Source organism: Microtus ochrogaster, chromosome 22 (assembly GCF_000317375.1).
Source record: "Microtus ochrogaster isolate Prairie Vole_2 chromosome 22, MicOch1.0, whole genome shotgun sequence".
Taxonomy (NCBI): domain Eukaryota; kingdom Metazoa; phylum Chordata; class Mammalia; order Rodentia; family Cricetidae; genus Microtus; species Microtus ochrogaster.
This window is the reverse complement of record NC_022023.1, coordinates 14,877,355-14,892,840: the sequence shown is the minus strand read 5'-3', so window position 1 is coordinate 14,892,840 and position 15,486 is coordinate 14,877,355. Positions and strand designations below refer to the sequence as shown.

Below are 15,486 nucleotides of genomic sequence, written 5' to 3'. Positions count from 1 at the left end.
TTTGGGCTAGCCTGCACCTTACAGCCTTGAGACAGGTCTCTCACTAAACCAGAAGCTCCCTGTTTGGGCTAGCCTGGCTGGTCACCTCAGGTTCAGTTTGTCTCTTCCTCACAAAGCTGGGGCTAAAGACACAACCTGTCATGTCTAACTTTTTACAAGAGTCCTGGGGATCCTCAGGCTTGAAGAGGTTCTTAATGATCTCTTACTGACTGAGCCTCCTCCCTATTTCATCTTAATTCCCTCTTAAAACAACTGTGTCCAAATTCAGTCCCATTCTGAGGTACTAGATGGTAGGGATTGCATTTGCTTCCTGTCGCAATCACAAAGCACAAGAGGTAATTACATTTAAAAGGGAACATTAGCCATCCAGTGGTGGCACACACCTTTAATCCCAGCACTCAGTAGGCAGAGGCAGGTGGGTCTCTGTGAGTTCGAGTTCAGCCTGGTCTACAAGAGCTAGTTCCAGGACAGCTAGGGCTATTACACAGAGAAACCCTGTCTCAAAAAGGGGGCGGGGGACACATTAATTTTGGTTCCTAGTTCTGGAGGTTCTAGTCTAGATCAAGTTGCTTTCGACCTCATGAGGACAGAGGTCATCGCAAGAATGCATGGCAGAGCAGGGCACTCACTCCAGGAACCTAGAAGCAAAGAGAGGTAGCCTCAGGTCCTCTTGCAAGGCCTCACCTCCCAATAGTACCCTCCGGGGCACCAAGCCTTCAATGCATGGACCTGTGAGGGCACATGCAAAATCTAAATCACAGCAAGGGGCTTCAATCTCAGTGCTAAGGGGCCCCTGTTCAGCCTGTTGTTAAGTGCCAGTGAAAATTATTCCCCAACAAATCGGGCAAGTTATAGGGAGCCCCATAATCAGCCCCTAGATTCCATGTGTAAAGATAAGGATTGTATAGGGGCTTGGGGACCATTTCATTCTTCAGTTTCTAGACCATCAATCCTGTCGCTTGGATTTGGGCCATCTTCAGCAAGCCTAACAGGCTTCTGGGAAAGGATATGATGATCTACTAGCGAGTAGAAGCAGCCAATGTTTGAGTTGGCTGGGGGAGAGCAGAGAGTTGAAGAGGGAATCTCAAAGGAGACAAGATTAAGTGGAGCCCTGTGAGTTCGTAATGAGGAATTCAGCCTTCCTGGGTAGTAGATTACAGAGGCTGGGAATAGGGATGAAACGGCCTTGGGTCCTTTCACCACTTCATTAAAATAAATAAATAAATAAAAGCTATTAGGACTGGGGATGTAGCTCAGTTGGATCAAAAACAAGTCACCAGCCGGGCGGTGGTGGCGTACCACCTTTAATCCCAGCACTCGGGAGGCAGAGGCAGGCGGATCTCTGTGAGTTCGAGGCCAGCCTGGTCTAGAAAGAGCTAGTGCCAGGACAGGAACCAAAAGCTACAGAGAAACCCTGTCTCAAAAAATAAAAAATAAAAAAAAAAAATAAAAAACCAAGTCACCAAACAGCCTAGGTGGAGAGAGGGAAGGGAGGAAGTTGTTGATTCCCTGACCAGGATCTTGACCATACATGAGGTCTCCCATATGTGGGGACCCTGGCCCTATATGGCAGCCAGTTGTCCGTTGACATGCCCTCAGGCAAATTACTCCCTTGTTGGCACAAGTCTCTGTCCCACCAGCAGCTCCCAAATAACACACGGAGGCTTATATTAATTGCAAATATTCAGTCAATAACTCAGGCTTGTTACTAGCTAACTCTTCCATTTAAAATAACCCATATTTCTTATCTACGCTCTGTCACATGTCTTGATGATACCTTTTCTCAGTACAGCGTGCCCATCTTGGTTCTCTCTCAGTCTGCTGGCAACTTTCCCAGACTCCACCCTTCTCCCTCCCATCATTCTCAGTTTGGCCTAAATTTATCCTGTTTAGCTATTGGCCAGTCAGCTTCTTTATTAAACCAATCACAGTGACACATATTCACACAGTGTAAAGGAGTATTCCGCACTCCCTCTCTGAGCCTCAGTTTCCCCCTCTCCTAAAGGAAGAACTGGCTTAGGTGATTACTAGAGGTCTATTCTTTTTTTCTCTCTCTCATCTGTTAGAAGTGGTCTAGATCCAGCTTCAGGGTCTAACAGTCCTTAAGGACTGTCACTTAATCCTGGAAAGATGAGGAAAAGTCTGCAGCACACCTACATACGCACACACGCACGCACTCATGTGTGCACACACACAAGCACACTCACACACAGGCTTACTTCAGAGCACACTACACTCAACTCTTCTTTGCTGAGTAACTGTGGGTGAGCTATGGAAGTCCTTTGTGTCTGTTTCTCCAAATGTGTAGTGGAGATCGTATTAGGCCCCACCTGTCCCTTAGATGGAAGATGATGGCCGCTTAAGAAACGAAGTAGCTGAGTCGGGTCACAGCACTTATGACCCAGTCAGGTGACTCCCAAACTAATTGGATACTGAGCCACCTGGGCACAATGTCCCACTTAGAGAGGAACTTTGGGGTCCAGACAGGATTGGACTCAATAGCTCTTCCCTTCATTTTCTTTCTTTCTTTTTTTTTTTTCTTTTTTGAGACAGGGTTTTTCTGTAGCTTTGGAGCCTGTCCTGGAACTCACTCTTGTAGATCAGGCTGGCCTCGAACTCACAGCGATGCACCTGCCTCTGCCTCCCAAGTGCTGGGATTAAAGGCGTGCGCCACCACCGCCCAATATGCCTTCATTTTCCAGTTGAGCAAAGAGATCTAGGGAGGAAAGCAACTTCCCATAGCTGCCAGCTAGGTGTAAGCACCATGCACCTGACTCCAGTCTGCCGCTCCCTCCTTCCCAAGAGGACATGGGGCATAATACCTGGGCTACCTGTCTCCCTAGATCTGGCCTCAAGGCAGAACCAGACAAAGTGCCAGAGCTTCCTGTGATTGACACTTGCTTAGGATGAGCTCCCAAAGGGACAGAAAGACATTATTCCTGCCTCAGTCCCCAGCATGGAGGCCCAAAGGGATGCAAGGAAGGAGTGGGGGAGGCAGAAGACCCACCTACAAGTTGCTACTGGAAACAAACATCCTCTGGATGTCCCCAACTCTCTTCCATGTGTTCCTCGAAGACCACCCACTATGGGGACCATGCACCTCAATCAATCCAACCAATCGCTAGGCTGGAGTTTCCTGGGAGGCTAGACAGCTTGATGCTTCTGGAACAACAGAAGCAGGTAGGCTCAGCCCTGCCTCTCAAAGCTGTAACTCCTTCCTGTCTCCCCACCCATCCCTTCCTTGTCTTCGAATCTCACACTTTCTGAGACCTCTGGGACTGCTGCTGTCTGCTAGAAGCATCCTCATCCCTGCTGGCAAGGGTCTGTCCCCTGGCAGGCAGAGGCTGGGCAGGCCATAGGCAGCCTGCATTCTAGTGAGTTTTTTCTCTGGGACCTTAACTAAACTCCTGTGGGCAGGCTTTTGGCTCTGGGTATCTCGACTGCATCTCAGAGGACTGGCATCTTCCAGCCACACAGAGCCTTATGAATGTCAGCATTTTAAGGAGACAGGGAACAGGAGCTTGTAAATGTGGATGTCGCAGACTCTGGCTCAGCTAAAAGGTTCGGTTACGACTAACTTTGACGATCGAGTCAGAGGTCAGCTCCTACGCCAGAGTCACGACTTAAGCTCTCTGGCCTCGGCTACCTTATCTATAAACCTGAGATGAGTGTGGTTGTGTAGCTCCACAGTGCAGCACGAGCCTAGCGTGCATTAGGTTTGGTCCACAGCACTGAAAAAGTCAAATTAAAAACAACAACAACAAAAAAACACACAGGTTAAGATAGTTTATGATCATTTAGCATCAGCTAAGAAAGAGGGGATGCTGATAGACAGCTGATAAGCCAATTCTCCCCTGTGATATCACAGGGACCCAAACCAGTGAGACCGACCCCTCCCCCAGCTGAATGCCAGAAGGTCAAGTGCTAGCCACGGCTGCTGGGTACTGGCGACAGGAAGGGTTGGTGCAGAGTGAAGGAGTCCGGACATTTAATCTAGGGCAGCCCAGGGAGCCTCCGGCAGGGCCCCTCACCAAGGTCAGGCCACAGGATCTTGCCCCTGGCTCTTTGATATGCAGATAGAAGGGGAGAAGTTGGGAACTTTTCCCCACCCCAATACCTGACTACCCCCTTCTCACTTGGGAACAAGGGCTGCTTGGAGCCAGAGGAGGCTAGGGATGGTGGTACTTGCTGTGTTGCTAAGCATGACCTTGAACTCCTGTCCCTCCTGCTCCCGCAACAAAAAGTCACCGACAAGCCAGAGAGGTGGCTCAGTTGATAGTGCCTGCTGCTGCTCAGCCTTGAAGACTGACTTCAGAGACCCTCATAAGGTGGAGAACAACCCAGAAAGACAGACACTCACTGTGGACTGCTGGTCAACACACACGCGGATACACACGTGCACACACGTGTACATGTACACACACACCCACACAAAAGCAGCCAAGAAGATAACAGCTGTGGTACGCTCACGCCACGAGCCTTTAATTCCAGCTATCGGGAAGCAGAGGCAGGCAGTTTCTGTGAGTTCAAGGCTAGCCTGATCTATTTATATCTGGAGGGCATCCAGAGCTACAAACTAATCAATCGATTGATCGATTGATTTTTAAGAGGGATTCATGTTGGGAAGTAATGATTGCGGGTAATAACTGATGTCCTGAGGTCCCCTGTGGCTGCCAGTCACCTTTTTCCTTCAGACCGTCCAGCAGGTCTGGACGTTGTGTGAGCTTCCTTACTATGTTACTGTTTTTGGAGAAAAGAACTGACTCCTTGCTAGGGACCCCACAGTAACAAAAGAAAAAAAGCCCACTAGCCCTACCTGCCTTCTCCATCTGTCTCCTTTTCCTTAAAGCTACGAGACAGACCAGGGGCTCGGTCAGTCAAGCACTTGCCTCACAAACATGAGGATCCAAGTTCAGCGACGCAGCACCCATGCATAAAGCTGATCACAGTGGTGCAAACCCATAACCCCAGCTCTGCGAGGGGGAGACAGGAGGGACTGCGGGTCTCATAGGTGAGCTCTGGGTTCAGTAAGAGATGCTGTCTCACAAAAAATAAATAAATACGCACACGAAAGTGGCGCACACCTTCGAAAGATGGAGGCAGGTGGATCTCTGAGAGCCTGGTCTACCGAGGGAATCCCAGGATGGCCAGAGTTGCTATACAGAGAAACCCTGTCTCAAAAAAAAAAAAAAAAAACACCTAATTAAACAAATGAATAAATAAATAAAAATAAGTAAATAATAAATAAATAGGTGGATAGTGGTAGAAGAAGACCACCTGTGACCTTCGCACACATCTGCACACACACAAGGTCTTGGACACGCAGATACCAAAACACAAATAAAAGAGTTAGGGAGACAGGGAGTTGACTCAGTGGCCTTGCAAACCTGGCGGCCAAAGTCTGATCCCAGGAACCCAAGTAAAAGTGGAAGGAGGGAACCAACCCCACAGAGTTGTCCTCTATGCGCGCGGTGGCATGTGAGTGGCTGAACTCTGCCCGCAGGTCTATTAGTCACTCGAGCATCTGGGGGGGATGTCTCAGCTATCTCACCTCTCCTCAAGGCCAGCGTCTTGCTCTCGGCCTCCTTTTACAACGTCTGTCCCATTCCCAACCCCATAGGAAGGCTCCACAAAGCATCCAGTAGCAGGCAGAGCCTCAGAGACAATTAGTCCGCAACGAGTCAGTCCTCACACAGAGCCAGCTCCTTCCTCTCAAGCACAAAGGACTTCTTGGATAGTTTTGAACCAGAAAAGGCAGTGATCCCCATACCATACCTAGGACTAAGATGACTTAATTATGAATGACCCCCTCCTGCCTGCTGCCCCAATTCTTTCATTCAGTCAGTCCTAAAGCTTGTGACAGAGATGGACTTGGGAGGCACTGGGGCCCTTTATCAGTACTTCCCAGTGTGCTTATTATGTTTAATTCTCTCTCTCTCTTCTCCCTCTCCCTCCCTCCTTCCTCAGATAGGGTTTCCTTAGGCTGGTCTCCAACCCCTGATCTTTCTGCCTCTGTCTGCTGGGTACTGGGAACAAGAGTGTATCACTGTGCCTAGCTTGCTCATTTTTTTTAATTTGTAAATAGAGACGGGCAGCCCAGCCTGGTGCTTTTGCACCTTTGCAATCCCCAGGGGCCAATATGTATCTGGCACAAGAGGCTGTCCTTAGCTCCAGCCACTCTCCATTCAAGTCTTCCCAAGTGCTCCTCACCCAGCAGCCCGGCCCTTCTGGTTCCCCAGAAAATTGACCTGGGAGCCTGGAGAGGAGGTTCATGCCCAAGGTCATGACTCAGCATTTAGGTTTGGGGGTCTCTACTATACCTTTCCCCCATTCCCAGGTGCCCAGTGCCTCTTTGAGTGCCCACAATAGGAGGGCCACACCCAGCACACTGCCCCCTTGAGATCTGGTAGAGAGGATCCTGTGGGAACCACCATACCCACCCCCTCAACTTCCAGGAGGTTCCTCAGGGCTCAACCCTAAAAACTTGTCCTTGGAATTGGCTGCAAGACACTGTACGGGGCCAGGAGGCACGCTCCTTCCTCCACTCCCCTAGACCTATAGCATGCTCCCCCAGCTCCCCTCTCCAGCCTCCCCAACTGTGAGTGACAAAAGTCTGCGAGCTGATTTTAGAAATTCTTTATTTACATTTTCTCTTAAAAATATATATAGATCTTGGTGCCCTGTTGATTCTTTGGTTCTGGGTCCTGTGGGGAAAGCGGTAATGTGTGCAGGATGACTCTATCCGGGCAGCCGTTGGTCCAGTAAAGTCTTCTTAATCCGGCCTCAAAGCTGGGCTTCCCTGAGATCAGCCCCAGAGGCCTGGGCCTGGGGCAGAGTTGGCATGAAGGGCAAGGGCTGGGCGGTGTCAGAGCAGCCTGACCAATAGAAGCAAGGCTGGCTCCACAGGGTCCTTGAGGGTAGGATGCTGGTGTATGGTGCGCTGAGGACAGAGACCCTGCACAGACTGCGGAGAGAGTTGATTGGTGTCGCAGGGACCAAGTGGCTCTCAGATCCAGGTCTCATTCCTAGCTGTTTGCTGTGAACCACTGGAGTACCGTGTCCTTGTTCTCCTTCACCCACTTAATGTTGGCTTTCGTCGTCTCCAGAGCTTGCTCCAGAGCCCGGGTGCCCGAGCCGAAGCCTGTGTCTTGGTTATCCGCCTTAAACTGTTCCAGCTGCCGGGAAAACAAAGCGTCAGGTCTGGGCTGGCTCTCAAACTCAGCCCTGAGAAGAGAGGGGCTTTCCCAGTCTCTCACCCTCTCACCCGACTCATAGGTCCCTGGGGATGGAGACCGTATCTTGTTCCCTGTATAAGGAACTAAATCCCTCACCACTTCGTGGGGCTAGAAGTACTCTCTACACAGAAGTGGGGAAATCACAGCCCCAGGTGGAATCTGTAAAGAGGGTATCGGGCTCCGTTGTGCAATATTCAAATGAGTTGGCCCTGACTTTCTGCTGAAGAATCTCAACCCGGTAGTGAGCAAATGAAACAGGTGCCACATAGGGGCAACAACTGAGGGAATTTCTGACCCTCTGATGACCCAGTGGCTTCAATGCCTAAGTAGCTTTTATTTATTTATTTATTTATTTATTTATTTATTTATTTATTTATTTATTACAAAGAAGTAGATACAGGGGTGGGGGTGCAGCTCAGGAGCACACAAGCCTGATCGAGGCCCTCATCACTTTAAAATAATAAATCACTTCAATAAAGTGGGGTAGAAGACTTTTTTTTTTTTTTTTTTTTTTGGTTTTTCGAGATAGGGTTTGTCTGTGTAGCTCTGGCTGTCCTACAACTCACTCTGTAGACCAAGCTGACCTCAAACTCACAGAGCTCTGCCTGCCCCTGCCTCCCTGAGTGTGGGGATTAAAGGTGTGTGTGTGCCCCCACCGCCCAGCTGGAAGACTATTACTATACATTCACAATATGGTTTTGTGCACACTAAATCTTAAGGTGTCCGCGAAAGAACTGTTAGAACTCAGGCTAAGCTACCTCTCACCGACAGTTTGCCCAGCATGTGTGAAGCCCTCGCTTCCATACTCAGGACCAGAAGAAATAAAAGGAAATTGTGAGAACTAATAATTTAGCAAGGTTTCACAATCCACAACATCAGCGGTACACCTAGGAACAACCATGACAACCTGAGAAGTGACACGATTGTCCCCTTAGAACAGCACCAGAAAATTTAAGAACTGAGTCAGGTGTGATGGCACACGCCTTTGATCTCAGCACTTGGGAGGCAGTAGCAGGTGGATCTCTGTGGGTTCGAACCCAGCCTGGTCTACAGAGTGAGTTCCAGGACTGGGCTATAGCTACTGGGAAACCCTGTCTTAAGAGGCCAAAAAAACAAAACCAAAAACCAAAAAAGAAAACAAAACAAACAAAAAACCAAAACCAAAGGTGTAGGGGTGCACCTTAGTGGTAGGGCGCTTACTTTCATGTCGAGGCCTGGGTTGAATCCCCAGTACCACAAATACACTTTAAAAATATCCTACATATGAGAAAAGAAAACAACTCTTTAAAACACACAGGCCTAAAATGATATGACACTCAAGTATAAGCAAAGAAAAATAACAAATTAACTGAATTTCATAAAAATTAAAGAGTCTCTGCAGGTGGGAAGCAGAAGCAGGAGGATCGTGTGTTCAAGGCCAGCCTGGGCTGTATGGTAAGACCATCTCAACAAAACAAAATAGAAATATGTGCGCATCAAAGGTGAAAAGACAGCCCACAGAAACAGGGGAGATGTTTGTGAAGCATGCAGCTGTATTAAAATCCACAAAGAACGGTCACAGAACAGCAATAAAAGGCAGCAGCCTAATTTCAAACCAGGCAAGAGACACGGATAGAAGTTATTCCGGAGATGCCAATGGCCAGTAAGCTCCCCTCGTTATTCGTCCAGAAAAGACCATAACAACGCCCAGGGACGCTGAGAAGTTAGAACCACCCTACACTGTCGGCAGGAATGTTGCAACAGTAAATTTGCTCCAGACAGCATTTTGGCCATTTAGTCAAAAAAGCTAAACGTGAAGGAAAGCAATGACCCAGCAAGTCCACTCTTAGCAAAATGCCCAGGAGAAATGAAAGCGTGTTTGTATAAAACTACGTGCATAAATGTTCACAGCATCACTGTTTATAAAAACCTAAAAAAAAACGGGAAGCACTGAAAAGCTCGTCCGCTGAGGAATGGAGGAACAGACGTGGTGCATCGACACAAGGGAATACTACTCTGCCATACAAGGGAACCATGTGTCTTACAACAGGAACAAACCTTTTAAACCTGAGATGCTAAATGAAAGAAAACCGACACGAAAGGGTCACATATTACATAATTCTGCTTTAAAAAAAGGTCACGAAATTTCATGATTCTATTTTATGAAATGCAAAAGTGAAGTAGATGAGTGATTGCCAGGAGCTAGGGGGATGGGAGGAACTGCTAGCAACTAGAGGATTTCTTTGGGGAGCTGGTGGCAAAGACTGGTTGTACAATCTTATAAATATACTAGAAAGCACTTAAAATGGTAAATTTTATGGTACATGGATTGTAACTCAAATTTTAGGTAAGGGAATCTAGGTATACAATCCTAGTTATTCAGAAGACTAAGGGTTAGCCTAGGCAATCAAATAATGACTAAATTTTAAAATTCAAGATTTTTTAAAAATGGAAACATTAATATATATAGTCTCTCTATTTTGGCCTTGTTCTGTGAGCGGACGCCACCACCTTCAACTGGGACAAATAGAGCCTGGGACAGGACAGGTCTGGTCCTTACCTGCTGCAGTTCATATTCAGTGGAGAAGCGCCGGGTCACTCCCTGGATGAGATTGGCAAAGGAGAAAGATCCTCCTCCGTAGCTGTGGGGTAGGGAAAGGATGAATGTGAGCAGCGGAGAGGCAGAGACCTAAGGGACATTCTCTGCAAGCGTCAGGGAACTATAGAAATTTATAACCATTTTGAAGGATACACAAGGAGACAAAACAAAATGGACCCCCCAAGATCCCAAAGAGACCCTGCCAAGACATGCAGAAGCCAAGTCTTGAACACAGCTCAGGCTGTAGGTCCCTGACTCCTTGTCCCTGTAGGAGATTTTCCTCCTGGCTACAGTTTTCTAGGTAAGAAAGTCCAGCACAGGGGTGGGGAGGCGTGTGGGTCACCCCGGCAACCCCAGCCTTGGCCATTGGTAGTCCAACACCCCAGTCAGACTCACTCCTCAAAGAGCTTCTTCCAGTTGCTCCGGACAAAGTCCCAAACCAGAGATTGCCCAACCGCATTGTTGGCAATGTTGATGATGGTGGAGGTGGCATCCTGCCTCCGGATGTACTCAGAATTCAGAGTGTAACTCAGGTACCTGCGGCAGGAGGCAAGGGTAGGGACCACTTGAGAACTGTGGGACCATGATACAGGATTGGGAGCCCGATGTCTCACACCCAATCAACTGCCTCTTGTGTTGCTCAACATCCCTTTGATGTGTGAAGGGCTGTGGGGCAACCCGGGTGCTACTCCCTCTGCAGATGGGAAACTGAGTCACAGGGTCACAGGGTCACTGGCCATGCAAGCATGTGCTGCCCTACATCTCCCCGAGAACAGATGAAGGAAGGAAGAAGTTCTAGCCATTGCAGCCCTCACACCAGGTAGGGTGGCCGCTCCTCATTTTGACGTGAAACTAGACTCAGTTGAATGGTTTGTCACTAACGCTAAGGGAGCACTCATGGGTCTAGGGGTCACGAGTGTCCTGTGGATCAGAAACAATCTCTAGCAGTGGTCTCTGGAACTTTGCAGGTCTGGCCTCTGAGAGAGCTACCAGGGTGGGAGAGACCTCACTGAGGTGCAGGAGACCTTGCCCTGATGCTCACAGCAAAGCCCACAGCAGTTAAGAGTTAGGGATCCGACGCTGACCACATAACCCTGTATTCCAGTCTTGGCTCAGTCACTTACTAAACCTGTGGTCATTGGGCTATTAATTGTTTTGCATCTGAGCTTCTCTGTCCTCACCAGCACAAAGCTGCGAGGCTGTAGGAAGAGGAACACAGAGGCTTGGCTGAGTCTGTGGGTGGGGCCATGTCCTCACCTGTTCAAAATCCACACATCCCTGCTACAGGCCAGGGCTGTTCGGAGTTTGTCGGCCTCATTTACGAGAGTGGCGTTCCGGAACTGTCCCCAGGCAAAGTCCCACTCAGCCTCACCGCCGAAAGCAATGGCATTGCAGTAGACAGTAGACCGAAGGTTGGGGTGGATCCTGGCGTGGGGGAGTTGGGAGAAAAGGATCAGTGAAGAACAGGGAGCAAGGAGTAGCCAGTCACTGGCCGGAGGCAGATGAGGACAGGCAGGGAAGGAGCCGGGGAACACTCACGGGTTAACAGCAGGATTGCTCATCCACTCATTATAAAGTTTAGAAACCAGGTCCTTACACTCTTGGAGACCACTGGAGCAGGCCGTGCTGATGGCGTTAACTTCATTGTACCTGTCCCAGCGGTGACATGTGGTTAGCACATCCTGCCCGGACCCCCACCAAGACCTCTCAACACCACACAGCCAGGGCCCTAAGACTCTGGTCCACCTGACTCTGGGGATTTTCCTGCTTTCTTCCTGCCTGTGATTTCTGGGGTCCCAAGGTAGCCTCAGGCTTTTGGTTTGAGTCTTTGTTAAAGAGGTCAGGACTGGGGAGGTTTGTAGATGTTTGCAGCATTCAAGAAACTCCGGGTTTAATCCCAACACTGTACAAACTGAGGGTGGTGATGTACACCTGTAATTCTACCACTTGAGAGCCTGAGGCAGGAGGATCAAAAGTTCCAGGCCAGCCTGAGCCACATAAGACCCTGTGACAGAGGCTGGAGAGATGGCTCAGAGGTTAAGAGCACTGACTGTTCTTCCAGAGGTCCTGAGTTCAATTCCCAGCAACCACATGGTGGCTCACAGCCATCTATAATGAGATCTGGTGCCCTCTTCTGGCATGCAAGCATACATGGAAGAAATGTTGTATACATAATAAATAAATAAATCTTTTAAAAAGACCCTGTGACAAAGAAACCCACAAAACCCAAAAAGCTAAAAGAACCCACAGGCCAAGTGGGTTCTCAAGAGAGCTCCCTGCGCTTAGAAGGACTCTCTCCCTGGCTGGTGGTCAGACATGGAAGGATCCAGAGAACACTTCCAAGCAGTGTTCTCAACTCTCAGGTCATGTGGGATGTCCGGGCTCACAAAAGTCACACTTACTGTTCCATGAGCGTATCTGGGCGAATGGTCCAATTGCTGGTTTTAATTCTGAAGTGCTCAAAGAGGGGCTCGACTTGCTTCAGCAGGTATTTCTGGGGAAAGAATGTAGGAGCAGTGTCAAAGATCCAGGTCCACCTGCCTGGGCTGGCAGTCTCTGCAGGCGTCAGTGGGTACTGGCAGTCAGGAAGAGGTCAGGCTGCGTCCAAGGCCAGCACCTCAGTCTAGGTTTCAGATGGCTGAATTGGTGTTCTTTCTCCTCAAATCCGGTAAGTCCTAACCCACGTCATCCACCCATCACTGTAACACCAGGTCTCCATTCCTGATCTTATTGTGAGAAATTTAGGGAACACAGATGTGCAGACACAGTGGACAGACCCAAACTACAATTTCCAAGCCAGCAAGTTCATCCCCTCTTATTCTTGCATTCCTTTCTTAGCTGTGCTAATTCTGTGCTCTGTTCTTTTTTACCTAACTCATGTGATCCCCAAACTGTTATTAAAGTCCTTTGCAGATTCTGATTTGATATGGCAGACTGACTTCTATTACATACTGAAGCCATTCTTTGATGGTAAAAAAAATCAACTTCTCCCCTCCCCAAGAACATCCGTTCTTACAGGAGAGATAGTGGTGGCTGTGATGCCAACACAGGGCCACTGGGAAGGGAGGAAGGAGGTAGGCCCAGATTTGCAGAAAAGGACTTGCTAGCCAGGCGGTGGTGGCACACATCTTTAATCCCAGCACTTGGGAGACAGGCCAGCCTGGTCTACATAGCAAGTTCTAGGATAGACAAGGATACACAGAGAAATTCTGTCTCAGAAAAAGAAGGAGGAGGAGGAGGAGGGGAAGGGGGTGGGGGAAGAGGAGGAAGAAGAAGGAAAAAGAAGGAAGGAAGGAAGGAAGGAAGGAAGGAAGGAAGGAAGGAAGGAAGGAAGGAAGAAAAAACATAAAAAGAACTTGTTGTAATGAGGCTCAAAATTAAAAAACCTGGGGAGTTGGGCGGTGGTGGCGCACGCCTTTAATCCCAGCACTCGGGAGGCAGAGGCAGGTGGATCTTTGTGAGTTCGAGGCGAGCCTGGTCTACAAGAGCTAGTTCCAGGACAGGAACCAAAAGCTACGGAGAAACCCTGTCTCGAAAATCAAAAACAAAACAAAACAAAACAAAACCTGGGGTAAGACTAGGGCTGTGAGTACTAGAGACTGGAATCCAAGTCTGTAAGTCAAGCTCCAGCGTAGTCCCTGTGTCCAGTGGTAACCTGCCCTCATTCACAGGAGATGCTAGACCAGAGAGGCTGGGGGTGCTGGGCACCACACACAGTGAGAAGGGTTACAAGGAGATCAGAGGCAGAGGTTTCCATCAGATGCCACTTTGTCCCCCAAGAGTGGGCACTACCAACTTCACTACACACAACAGAGGCCCATGCCAGGGAAGCCAGACAATCCTGAGAGAACATTTAGGACCTATGGCTATTTCCACCTTCCTATGGTGCTTCCAATCCCTTTTTGTTGTCTTTATCACCACCACCACCACCACCACCACCACCACCACCACCACCACCACCACCACCACCACCACCATCATCATCATCATCATCATCATCATCTCACTATGTAGCCCTGACTAGCCAGAAACTTGCTCTGTAGATTATGCTGGACTCACACTCAGATCCTTCTACCTCTGTCTCCTGAGTGCTGGGATAAGGGTGAGCACCACCACACCCTTTTGTTCCAGTTCTGGTACGGCTTCGGGTCACTGTTTATTGCCTCACCCTCATATCCAAAATTGCCTCTCAGCCTCCAACTTGACAAGAGACCAAAACAAACAGAAGCTAAGAGGAAACAAGTCAACAGAGGGAAAAGGAGACTCCGCAAGTCCTGTACTAACCGCCCTCAAGAGAGACAAGAAGACCCTGTACGGGACAGGAACGAGAGGGAAGCATCCCGCAGGTGAGGGGACTGTCCCTGGGGGAGAGTGAAGAGTCCCCAAGCTGGAAAGTAGGAGGGACATAAAAACCAGACCAAAGCAAGAGAAAGAAGTGGAATTACTCAGACTTCCAGAAAGACAGGAAATGGACAACAGACAGGAAAGAATTTCAGAGGGATAATAAAATAGTTCTGATACAGCGCATCTGTGTCCAAGCTGGCAAGACCCAGGCTGGCCCACCAGGACTGCTAGAAGAGCCCAGAAGGTTCCAGGAAGGAAAACTGGTCTCATACCAAGAACTGGAAATGACAAAAGCTCTGGACTTTTCAACTGTAACATGAGAATCCTGGTGTCAACAGATCAAGACCTTAGACATTCTGGGTCGTGATTTCCAGTTCAGAGACTTTCCAAACCCAGATAAATTCTCAGCCCAGTGTGAAAGCAGAACAAAAGACATTCCTGACAGTTTGCCTGAGAAAACCTACCCTCACAAATCCTTCCTCCAAACTCTCAAGACCATGTACTCCCTGAGAGAAAATAGACAAGGGAGCCAGGGGATTCAGGAAGCAGAGGGCCTCTCAATCAGAAGAAGACCTAGTACATGGCCTGAGCAACAGTCCTGGAAGTAGCAGAAGACTCCAGGAAAGGCACGACCCCTCCTATGGGATCAGTCCACAAAGCCTTCCTAGACAGAGGAACACAGGTGCCCACACAGCACTCCAGCTGGCTCTGAAGGGCATCCAGACCCCATGCTGCATGCTGGTATTGTGATTGTGCTACAGCACCAGTTTGAGAGGAGCCTGGGCAAGCACAAAAACGTTCCGTTTACCAAAATAGGCATTTGCTATCCTAAGCCGATAGTGGGTTACTTTTAAATTAAAAAAAAAAAAAAAAAAAGATGGTTCAGAGGTTAAGAGCACTTGCTGCTCTTCCAAAGGACCCAGAATTTGATTCTCAGCACCCACATGTTGGCTCATAACCATCTATAGTAAATCTAGTTCCAGAGGCCCCAGACCTTCTTCTGGTCTCTTTGGGCACCAGGCACACACATGGTGTGCAAACATAGATACAGGAGAAACACTCATACACAAAAAAAATTAAAAATTAGGGCTGGAGAGATGGCTCAGAGATTAAGAGCACTGGCTGCTCTTCCAGAGGTCCTGGGTTCAATTCCCAGCAACCACAACTATAATGAGATCTGGTGCCCTCTTCTGGCATGTAAGCATCCATGCAGACAGAACACTGTATACATAATAAATAAAGCCGGGCGGTGGTGGCACACGCCTTTAATCCCAGCACTCGGGAGGCAGAGGCAGGTGGATCTCTGTGAGTTTGAGGCCAGTCTGGTCT

General features: G+C 48.8%; 1 protein-coding gene across 1 annotated transcript in view; it reads right to left on the bottom strand.

The window, feature by feature from the left end:
* Positions 1-6,661: 6,661 nt before the first annotated feature.
* The window catches only part of Anpep (alanyl aminopeptidase, membrane), a 19,240-nt gene continuing 10,415 nt past the window's right edge, over positions 6,662-15,486 (bottom strand). Inside the window, exons 15-20 of the mRNA XM_005357713.3 lie at positions 12,216-12,307; positions 11,353-11,463; positions 11,071-11,238; positions 10,210-10,350; positions 9,775-9,856; positions 6,662-7,175 (exon numbers count right to left, since the gene is read on the bottom strand). Of these exons, the coding sequence (XP_005357770.1) occupies positions 7,026-7,175; positions 9,775-9,856; positions 10,210-10,350; positions 11,071-11,238; positions 11,353-11,463; positions 12,216-12,307 (744 nt within the window). The 3' untranslated portion in view covers positions 6,662-7,025. The remainder of the gene's footprint in view (positions 7,176-9,774; positions 9,857-10,209; positions 10,351-11,070; positions 11,239-11,352; positions 11,464-12,215; positions 12,308-15,486) is intronic.